The sequence below is a fragment of the Condylostylus longicornis genome, unplaced genomic scaffold (genome assembly GCF_029603195.1).
Source record: "Condylostylus longicornis isolate FDR11 unplaced genomic scaffold, ASM2960319v2 ptg000773l, whole genome shotgun sequence".
In the NCBI taxonomy this organism is placed as follows: domain Eukaryota; kingdom Metazoa; phylum Arthropoda; class Insecta; order Diptera; family Dolichopodidae; genus Condylostylus; species Condylostylus longicornis.
In genome coordinates, this window is record NW_026578718.1 from 12,493 (window position 1) to 24,200 (window position 11,708).

Sequence of the window (11,708 nt, forward strand, 5' to 3'; positions counted from 1 at the left end):
TTGTATGAAAAGTCATCGATAAATCTACTTCACCAGAACGCTCCCAAAACGTCTCGTTAAAATGCGATTCCGATTCCAGCAATGGGAGTGGCACAGCAAGAGGCTGTAGTAGTGAAAGTTGATTTGGCATCTCTAAATCAAAATCCTCTCTCAGTAATCTTTCTGCTGTTGTTGCAGAAATGTCCACGGATTTCGACAGTTCGGAGTGTAAGCGAGGATGGAGGTCTATCAGTGCGTCGTTCGCCGGCAACTATAGCCACTGGCGTTTAAGACTGTCGGGGGCTGTGCTTCAGAAGAGTTTGTTGAAGTTGTTGTTGCATTTGGCTTCAGAGCGAAGTTAAACAGTCACAGGTGTGTTGATTATTTTTAAAGACGTCGGAGATGTACGGTAAACAGTCCCATATCTCCTGTGTCCCAAAACTTATGTACTCAGAACCACTCTTCTTAACAGTCTAACATTTTTGGCTCATCACCATTCTTGGTCAAGTTATCGCCTCCCCAGACTGCTCAAACACATGCTTCGTCTCGGGAAAAGCCTATTGTTGAACAACTCGAATATTGAGAAGTACGCAACATTACACGAGCTTCACAGGACCATTAGAGAAGATAATCGACCTTAAATGGTAGAGCGTTAGAGATGACTTATATCCGTCGTCTCTGTAGCCCCCGCCGAAAGGAACCCAAGTTTGTGCGAGATTCTGCAATGTGGTCAGCGTATCCTTGCTGTCGCAGAGTCATCAACGTGGCAGACGTGTGTGTTTCCGACGTTTAGAGCAAGTTGATCAATGATCCTGTATTGTTCTACATCCCATTTGGGACTTCGGGGTTTCCACTTCCGGCATGAACCTCCCTTCTGAAGTAAATCCGTTCTAGATGACTCTTTACCTCGCCTTTAAACCAACCTGTGTGGGACAGGTTTAAAGGTCTCGTTCGTTTCCCGCTTAACAAAATGATGGGGAAGCAGCGTCTTAACTTGACAGAATCGGAGTCTACAGACCGCAAACGCAGCCGAGAAGAATCCGCCTGTGAAATTTCAAGTCTTTCAGCTGAAGGAGTGTCTGTCAAGAAACGGCAAACCAAATTCTCAGACGGACCAGCAACGAGCGACGTTGACGCGACAGCGATACAGAAAAATGTGAATCCTCTGACTGGGCTGAAGTATTCCCAGCGCTATTTTGATATTTTGGAAACCAGAAAAAAACTTCCAGCTTGGGAAGCAAAGAAGAATTTCGTGAAATTAATAAAAAAGAATCAGGTGACTTGATGACTAAAGGGTAATTGAGTTTGGTTGTTTCAGTGTCTCGTTCTAGTGGGTGAAACCGGGTCTGGTAAAACAACGCAGTGCGCCCAATTTTTGATTGAAGCGGGATTAAATAAAGGAAAATGTGTGAGCTGTACTCAACCTAGACGAGTCGCCGCTATGAGTGTGGCACAACGAGTTGCAGATGAGATGGTAGGAGTTTGAAGTAGTTCGGTTTTAGATTTTTTTGTATTCAGGATGTGAGACTGGGCGAGCACGTCGGTTATACTATTCGTTTCGAGGATAAGTCTTCATCTTCGACTGTATTGAAATACATGACTGATGGAATGCTTTTGAGGGAAGCAATGAATGATCCATTAATGGATCGGTATTCCATTGTAATCCTCGATGAAGCGCACGAAAGAACTCTGGCGACTGACGTCTTGTTCGGTTTGTTGAAGGAAGTTATCAAAAATAGACCTGGTACGACTTTGAGCGATTTATTTTTGTTTTATTCTTTGCTGTTTTTAGATCTCAAATTGATTGTAATGTCGGCGACATTGGACGCTGGAAAGTTTCAAAGTTACTTCAATGGAGCCCCAATTCTGAACATTCCCGGAAGGCTGCATCCAGTCGAAATATTCTATTCTGCTCGTGAGTCGGAAAAACACGACGGAGGTCTTTATTGCTTTTTTTCAGAGCCAGAAAAGGATTATCTTGAAGCAGCGATTCGTACAGTGCTGCAAATTCACAGAACAGAAGAACAAGGAGACATCTTGCTGTTTCTAACGGGTGAAGAGGAAATCGAGCAAGCAAAAAAAATCCTTGGAGAGGGAAGCTCAACGTTTCAGTGACGCGGGGGAGTTGTTAGTTGTGCCGTTGTACTCGTCTCTCCCACCTCAAATGCAACAAAAAATTTTCGAAAGACCTCCGGGACCAAAATACGCTGGAGGACCGAGTGGTCGCAAAGTTGTTGTATCCACAAATATTGCTGAAACATCAATAACAATTGATGGAATCGTTTATGTGGTCGATCCTGGATTTTCGAAACAAAAAGTTTACAATCCAAGAGTCCGCTTGGAGTCTCTTCTTGTCTCGCCCATTTCAAAAGCGTCTGCCCATCAGAGAGCTGGACGGTATGTGGCATGCATGTCACGATTAAACCTCATCATCATTGCAGGGCCGGGCGAACTCAGCCAGGAAAGTGCTTCCGTCTCTATACAGAATCTGCATTTAAAGCGGAACTCGCTGAACAAACATATCCAGAAATTCTCCGTTCGAATCTTGGAAATGTTGTATTAACATTAAAAAAATTAGGAATTGATGACCTCGTCCATTTCGATTTTATGGACCCGCCTGCACCAGAGACTTTGATGCGTGCTCTAGAACAACTCAACTACTTGGACGCTCTGGTAGGTTCTCTTGCCGTCTGATTGATTCCATCTTCCTGCTTTAGGATGATGAGGGTGAATTAACATCCATTGGTGAACAAATGGCTGAATTTCCGCTTGACCCTCAACTCTCCAAGATGCTTGTTTGTTCACCACAATTCAAATGTTCTAATGAAATTTTAACAATTACAGTAAGTGGCGAGAAGTTGCCGATTGTTGAGGGGTGCTCGTGGAATCAGTTCCCTGGTGAGAACGTGGCTCCTGTAGTCTTTTTTTACTCCTGTCCAGGCGATGCTCAGCGTAGCTCAATGTTTCGTTCGGCCACGTGAAGCAGCAAAAGAAGCTGATGCAGCACGTGCTCGTTTCGCTCATTTGGATGGCGATCATTTAACCCTTCTGAATGCTTTCAATTCGTACAAGCATCACGCTGGTTGTGAAAAAAACTTCTGTTGGGAAAACTTCTTGAATCCGAGGGTGGGTGATGCAGCTTAATATGAGGTGCCTACTTTGTGTTATTTTTATTATTAGTCTCTTCAATCGGCCGACAATGTTAGACAACAACTTGCTCGCATTTTGGAGAGGTTAGGACTTCCGCTGGTGTCTGTGGACCATAATGATAAGAACTACTATCTTAATATTAGAAAGGCTCTTGTCGGGGGGTTCTTCATGCAAGTACGTCAGATTATGCTTGTTTGATTTTAAGAATTTATTAATTTCTGTTTTTCAGGTTGCTCATGTTGAGCGTAGTGGTATCTATTTAACAGTCAAAGACCATCAGCGGGTTGCTCTTCATCCATCAACAGTTTTGGATTTCAAGCCAGAATGGGTCATCTATAATGAGTTTGTTTTAACATCGCAAAATTACATCCGTACTTGCACGCAAGTTCAGGGGGAGTGGCTTTTGCAAATTGCGCCGAAGTTCTATGATTTGGACGAACTTCCCGAGGGCGATATGAAGCGCAAGCTTCTCCAGATTCGGAAGGAAAAATCGGCCAGATAAATATTTCCTTGTTCATGAGTCTAATGAACAGATCCGTTTTTTTCACTGCCTAGCTCTTAATTCAACACCGATTGATATATGATCTGAAGGGAAATTGATGGATGGAAGACCTCCATGCTCTCGTCCCATTTCTGTGGTAATTGGACTGAGATGACGAATCACCTGAAAGCATGGAAATATGAATGACTATCATGAAAGATATATCACCTCAAAAGTTGATCCATTTATGAAAATATGATCAAGTGCAGCTTCGAATCCATTGACAATATTTGTGAAAGGTAACGGTTTCGTTGAATAAACATCATGAAGGGATCCAACACTCTTCGGTGATTCTAATTGAAATCCAAAATGTTCGAATGATTCATTGTTAACTGGAATATCATTGGATAAGGTTTGAGTTGTAGGGATCAGAGAAGCTTTAGCTATTGCCTCTGCCTCCTCATTATCCTCCACCAAATCCCAGCTGAATTGCGGCCCCTGATAATACTTCATTGATTTTTTTAATGCATGGAATTTCTTACCAGAAGTCCAAAGGTTTGAATCTTCGGGTAACACTCCAGAAGTCAGCAGGGAATACGCACCGGACTGATGAGTGGAATTGAAATCTCCAAGAACGATCAGATCGATGGGTCGCTTGGTTTTTGACGAATAGATATCACGAAGAACTGCAATGCGATGGAGGAGCGCGTAGACTTGAAATATACGAATGTTCTGAAGGAATAGATCATGAAATTCAATAGATTGGGACACACCGAGGCATCTGGATGATAGAATAGATGAGTGTTTGAGAAGACAAAGAGTTGACCGGTGGCAACAACTTCAAAGATGCTCAACTGAAAAATGGTTGTCAACCGAGGAAGCACGTCGGAAATGAATGTCGGCCATTTCAGTGCGATTTGGTCGCGTAGAACAGACAAACGAGGATCCTCCATCTGAGATCAAAATATCGACTCAAAAGAAGAGAATGGCGTTTCGTACAAATGCTGTTTTGAACTCAAAATCATGACATTCAATTTCTCTCAATTTTTGACGATCATAGAACACTGCGCACCCTTCCTTCACTTTAGAAATTTTTAACTGAAGAAGAAAAAAATGCAACCGAGATGCGAAATTCTTCTTACTGTCAGACGAGACTCATATCGAGTGCCTAGAAGTTGCTTTAATGTCTGTTCATAGAATCGAGCAGAGCTGCAACAAAACCAGCAATCCATCGAAATAGATTAAATAAATACCATTCTTGAAGGCCCAAGAGATCGCAATCCAAATCGAGAAGTTCAGCGGCAATTCTGGGACTTCGGAATCCAATCGCTAAAGCACTTTCAGGGCAATAGGGGGAACATGATTTCCCGAGCGACTGGAGTTCTCGCATACTCATCAGCTAAGATATTAAAAGACGCAACACGCAGAATTTGAGAATCTTCTCTTCTCTTAAATTCATCAAGTCGGCGACTCTTCCATGAATCCCCAGGCGCTGGTTCAACTTCTTCGGAATAAGCCTGTGCGGCGAGGCACGGAAAACTTCGATGAAAACCTAAAACGCTAATTTGCAAGAGAAAAACAAACATTTTCTGACCTCTGACAAGCAGTTGAGCGCCTTCATCGACGGGGCGAGGAACGAACCATTTTCCGACGTGAACCAGATATTGATCGAGATGACCAGATTGAGAAGGACAGTGAAGAGGCTTCAACGTTCCGTCATCCGTTTTTGGGACAGGTGAGTACCACTCAACAACAAAGTCATCTGCGTACTTAGGATTTTGTTCGTATGATGCAAACACATGGAAGTCCAACAACAGCTTCTCCATAAATCCCAAGTCGTTCCATTTTTGGAGGATTGCGTACGATAAGAAGACTAGTTTGAAGAATTGCTAGACGTTCAGCAGTTGAAAACGCTTCACCACAAGTTGTTGTTTCCGGACAAACAACGCTTCCTCCTTCCTTGTATAAAACCAGATTTTCAGGGCCGTCTATCGTTGGGAGTGTTTCACTTGGCGCGGCAATTTCAACAAAACGTAATCGTTCTTTAGTCGTTGAAGTTTTATTTGCGGGATCTTCGCTTTCTGTTGATGGAGCAACTTCCTGCTTCCTCTTTTTAGCTTGTGGTGACTTGGATGGTTTTGGTCCCTTTTTATTTTTCGTACCAGACTTTTCTTTTACTTGCAAATTTTTTAAACCGAGTGCCAACCGCTTCAATACTGTCAGCAGCGGTTCGTCTTTGTCCCTTTCCATGTTGACCTTCAGCCCCCCCCACACAACAGACAATTGGACCTTCTGCGCTTTCTCAGAATTGGGGTCCATTTCAACAGTCACCAATCGGTTGCATTCATGATCAAGAGATTGAGCGTTCATAGAAAGCATGAAATGGTTTCCGACGAGTCGTTTTTCTGAAATTGTGGCAATGAATGAAGTAAAATGATGAAACTGTTTTTTGAAACGTTTGAAACAGAGAGATCCGAGAATTGTTCCAAATTTCGAAATCACCATTAAAATCAATTGATTTCTTGATCACGCCATTGATACGCTCGGAATACGCTCACTCAGATGTTCGAAGAGCCAGTCGTCTTAGACAAAATCGTGTCCCATTTTATTTCAACGTTTCTTTTGAACTGTACCTACAGGTGCGATCAGGTTGTTCTACTATCCATAACTCAGAATTTCAATATGGATGTTATTGAGCTTGAAGCTCAGACGGGATTACGTTTTTCGTGGAATGTTTTTTCCGCCAACCCGGGCTGAAGCGACCAAAATTGAGCTTCCTCTTGGAGGACTGTACACCCCCTTGAAGGCAAGTCAACATTTCAACTATTTGATCACTGTTTTCGTCAGGATTGTAATAACGCCCCAATTAGAGTATGAACCTTTAAGATGTCGTCAATCTGGTTGCGTACTCAATCCGTATTGCCAAATTGATAAAAGGTACTCTATCAATTCACATACTCATCATCTACAGTATTCATAATAAAACATCATGCAAGTCTTCCCCCCGTTTTTTATAGAAACAAAACATGGATTTGTCCATTTTCGGGAATCCGAAATCCGTTTCCCCCTAAATACGCAGAACACATTGCGGACGAGCGTCTTCCCCCCGAGCTGGTTTTTCCAACTGTTGACTACATTCTCCCTGCTCATTCTGGCGGAATCGTTCCAGCTCCTTCGTTTTTGTTCGTTGTTGATACGTGTTTGTTCGAAGAGGAGCTCGATACCTTGAAGGATTCGTTACAACAAGTACAACCATCCGTCCATTCATTTGATTTGATTTTTGTCTGTCAGGTTCTCAATTTCGTCCCACAAGATTCAAATATTGGATTGATTACTTATGGGGCGATGTGCCACGTTCATGAATTGGGTAAGATCACACAGTCGATTGCAATTCTATCAGAATTTCAGGATTCCTGGATTGTCCCCAAATCGTACGTGTTTAGAGGGAGCAAGCCAGCTGGACACCAGGAAGTTCAACAGCAGCTCGGGTTAATCTCTCGAGATCCGCGCGGAGGAGCAGGAGGAGCAGCTGCGCGACGTTTTTTGCTCCCGATTTCGGAGTGTGAATTTGCGTTTAATGCAATTCTAGACGATCTTCAGAAGGATCAATGGCCTGTCCCAACAGATCATCGAGCTGAACGGTGCACTGGTGTCGCTCTCAGTGTTGCTCTTGCTCTTCTGGAGAGCTGCGCGACGCAACAGAGTGGACGTGTGTTGCTTTTTACGGGTAATTCATCGGAATGGGACAAAACTTATCCGTTCCATGTGTAGGTGGTGTCTGTACAAGCGGTCCTGGTCAAATTGTTGGGACATCCTTGAATGAAGTAATTCGTCATCATCTCGATCTTCAAAAGGAAACTGAAAACGCAAAATATGTAAAAAAAGCGCTTCGGTATTACACTGAATTGGCTGATCGAGCAGTCGCAGCTGGTCACGCTGTTGACATTTTTGCGTGTTCTCTTGACCAAGTTGGATTGTATGAGATGCGAGTAAGAGAAGTTGTCCATTCTCTTTCATTGATTGGGACATTCAGGTCTGTAGCGACAAAACTGGTGGATTCGTCGTCATGAGCGACTCATTCAGCATGAATGTTTTCAAAGATTCATTTCGTAAAATATTCGAAGCAGATTCAACTGGATATTTGCAGCATGCCTATAACGCTAAATTGGAAGTTCTCTGCTCCAGGGAGCTCAAGGTCATTTTCCTCGTGATCTCTTGTTCACATCACTTGTTCATTCTTAGGTTTGCGGAGCGATTGGGAGTTGCACGTCGACCGGAAAGAAGGGTCTTCAAGTCGGCGAGACGTGCGTTGGAGAAGGAGGAACATGCGAATGGGTGATTCCTGCTCTTGATAAGAGAACAACTCTCGCATTCTATTTTGAAGTTGTAACGCAAAATCAATCACAAGTTCCTCCATCGCGTCAAGCCTTTCTTCAATTTCAAACACTTTATCACCATCCAAGTGGAAGACGACGTCTCAGAGTGTCAACGGTGTCCCATCGATTCGGAGAACCCGGATCGCACGATCTTGTATCAGGATTCGATCAAGAAGCCGCTGCAGTTCTCATGGCGCGTTTGGCTGTTTTCAAAACAGAACAAGAGGATTGTTTAGATGTCTTGAGGTCTGAAAGAATCAGTTGTTATGTCGAGTGATCCCTTATTTTCAGATGGTTGGATCGCAAATTGATTCGGCTGGTTAGCCGTTTCGCCGATTATCAAAAAGATGATCCAGCGACGTTCCATTTGGGACAAGAGTTTTCGATTTATCCCCAATTTATGTATCATCTACGTCGTTCTCACTTTCTCCAGACCTTTAACGCGAGGTGAGAATAAATGAGAATAAGATATTTTGAGAATAAGATATTTTGAGAATAAGATATCTTGAGAATAAGATATCTTGAGAATAAGATATTCATGTATTTCTATGGATTCCTCTTTGATTGATTCTTTCAGTCCTGACGAGACTGCGTATTACCGCACAGTTCTCTTGCGTGAAAATGTTCTCAATTCTCTCGTCATGATCCAGCCCGCTCTATTTCAATACACTTTTGACGGTAATCGATTCAGATGGAGTCACTCTTATTGAATGTTTCATAGGCCCACCTAAAGCCGTTATGCTGGACGTTCAATCCCTTCGTCCTGAAGTCATACTACTTCTAGACTCCTTCTTCCATGTCGTTGTCTGGCACGGAGACACTATCCATTCTTGGAAGGAACAGGGATACGATCAATCTCCCGAATTTCAGAACTTCAAAGAATTACTCGAGGTGAGGATTTTCATGATGATTAATTAACAGTCTGGAATTTTAGGCCCCGCAAAAAGACGCGAAGGCCCTGCTAGAGGACCGATTCCCGGCACCAAAATTCGTGGTTTGCAACGCTGGCGGAAGTCAAGCGCGCTTCCTTCTAGCGAAGGTGAATCCGTCAGCCACCCACAACACCATGGCAGAAATGAACGATGGGGGGTATGGAGGACAACCGGTTGATGCGTCAAATTACGTTATAACGGGTAGGTTGGGATCCTTGTGAGTGGGATAGAGCCTCGTGTTTTGTGTCAGATGATGTGTCCTTAAAAGTGTTTATGGAGCATTTGATCAAACTAGCTGTACAGTCTTGAGCGTTTAATGACATCAGCAGTAGTGCTTTTCTTTAAACCAGATGAACCATTTTTGTGTCTGTCGGACATTTCACATGTAGTGGGTAAAAGGTACCCGCCTTTTCTTAACTTTTTGCTTTTTAATTTTAGTTAGATGAAATTCAATGCCACATCACCTCTAGCGCGGGGGTTGGGAATCACCGCTTGCTTGATGATTTTTATACCATTGAGCTTCAGCGTTGCCATGAAACGCCTCCTTTTAGATGTTTCCGATTATTCCGAATTGCCTTCGTGGAAAACCTCATCAAAATTGAAACTGGGAAATGACATCAAAATGCCGTCGGGAGGTCTTCGACGATTAAAATCACAAAATGCAACAGATGTGGCCCCTAGAAGATCCTTACAAGGAGCCAAGACAATTTATGGGTCTTATGGCGGTGGTGCCATTTTTTGGCTCGCTGGACTATCGAACTTCGACTACCCGTTTGCTTGCAGATGTGATGAATCCGCTCTTCAAAGTTTTCAGCCTGGCAACGCGACTGAACCCCAAAGAAGTACAGTGAAGTGTGCTGGTGCTGCGAGTGGTGGCATCTTCGCTAAAGATGCGGTGTGCGACGCCACCAATAGCGCGAGACATTTTTCTTCTTTGCTCTCTTTTGCTTCAATCCTTTATTTGTTTTTTTCTGCTTATTGATGGCATTCGTACGAAAAAATGAAATTTAAAAAAATCTTAATCAATGGGTGTTGTGCGATAAACATGTTCCTCCACATTCAGTTCAACATGTCTCGCAATGCCTTTGGTTGTTGTGGCTTTTCCTTTCATCTTGCAGTCGAAGCAAGCTAAATCGGGATCTGAACAGATTGGCTCCTTCGTCCAGCGTTCTTTCTCCGGGGAAGCAAACCGCGAATCATTTGCCGGGGGTTGAGATTCATTTTCCTGCATTGCAACCATAAGCGCCGCTATTCCAGCACTGAGGCTTCTTCGACTACAGCGACAAGCTTGAGCGACACGAGCTGGGGTCAACGCACGATCTTTAATCTCTTCAGGCAACTTAACAGTTTCCAGTGGCACTTCATAGAAATGTGAAAGCATCGTGGTTATCATTTCTCTTGAGCATCGCCTAAACTCCATTCTAAGATCAATTCGTCCTGGCCGCACTAGAGCCGGATCAAGCGATTCCACAAAATTCGTGGTCATAACAATGATTCGTCCAGTCATCTCTGCCATCAAACTATTACAAATAGCAGCAACTCAGCAACCCTTACCAACCACTCCGTCTAACATATTCAACAAATAACTCAAATTCTGCGTGCCTCGCTTCTGCGGTAACAACGATTTCAGCAACTCTTCTTCCGTCTTTTCAAATTCATTTTTCTTTTCCGATTTCTCATCCCGCTTAACGTCTTCGAATTTTTTTTTCGGCATCATCAATGAAAGAGCAGCAGCGGCAGACACATTTGTTCTTTCATCTTTCTGTTCTCCACTTCTTTTTTTTACAAGGTCTCCCATGGCATCAATGTCCTCCAATACATAAATGCGCTTATCTTGAGGCAAACGGACACCCCGCGACGAGATCAAAATTCATGATTTTGTCTAGTGTTTGCAAATTCGTAAATCCATTGATCGAAACGACAACCGCGTGGCGTCCAGTATGTTGAAGAAGCGCTTTAATAAACGACGTTTTGCCACATCCGGGCTCTCCATGACAAAGAATTCCTACACCCAATTGTTATCAGTGATGCTTCTCAGTCGTACCTACCTAGAGTGTATGGAAGGCCTCGTTCTGAATACCACGCCTCGTTATTGAGAAAGAAGTCAATTTCTTCCAATGCTTGCCGTTTAAATTCAAAGTGGTAATTTGAGAAATTTTTAAATGAATGAAACGGACAAATTTGCGTGTGTTCTGTTCCGCCCTTCTCGAAGCGGATTTGAAAAATCATTTGTTGTCCCAACAATCGCAGCTTTTCAGCTTCTTCCAATTCTCGCCCCCCACGTCATCAAAATGTCAAGCAATTGTTTTGCGGAATACTTTTCAGAGAAGACGATAATGTTGCGTGACACGATGCGCTCCTCGTCCCTAACACGCAAGTCAATAACAACATATTCATCAATCGCACTCACTCCTTAGATTCGAGCGTTCGCTCAGATTCCTCCATCTTGACAAAAATGTCATCAACTAGTTCGAACGGCTCCTCTTGCGTCACTTCATAAAAAACTCCTCGAAAGCCATCAAACTTTGTTTCGAACTCGCCTGTGTTCTTGTTGAATGTCAATTGCTCGAAGGTTTTTGAAATATCGCACTCTCTGAGAATCAAAGAGATGAAGACAGAACAGACGCGCCAATACGAACCTCAAACGCTTAACGCGATCGTCCTCCAAAGCGTGGACCTTCTGAAGAACGGCCTGAAGCTGAAACGATGGAGCGTCATATCGCTGGGTTTTTGACTGATTGAAGCTATAGAGATCTTCAAATGGAAAAATCGACTTGGCCTCGGTGTTTG

At 43.3% G+C, this 11,708-nt stretch overlaps 1 protein-coding gene and 1 pseudogene across 1 annotated transcript; both read left to right on the top strand.

Moving 5' to 3' along the window:
- Positions 1-949: 949 nt before the first annotated feature.
- Positions 950-3,631, top strand: LOC129618234 (putative pre-mRNA-splicing factor ATP-dependent RNA helicase PRP1; annotated as a pseudogene).
- Positions 3,632-6,292: 2,661 nt separating this feature from the next.
- Positions 6,293-9,227, top strand: LOC129618233 (uncharacterized). Its single transcript, XM_055533037.1, is given in 12 exon segments — positions 6,293-6,346; positions 6,348-6,547; positions 6,628-6,856; positions 6,902-7,337; positions 7,382-7,599; positions 7,644-7,805; positions 7,853-8,232; positions 8,278-8,433; positions 8,564-8,664; positions 8,708-8,877; positions 8,921-9,119; positions 9,169-9,227. Coding segments are annotated over 12 exon segments (2,364 nt in total).
- Positions 9,228-11,708: the final 2,481 nt, after the last annotated feature.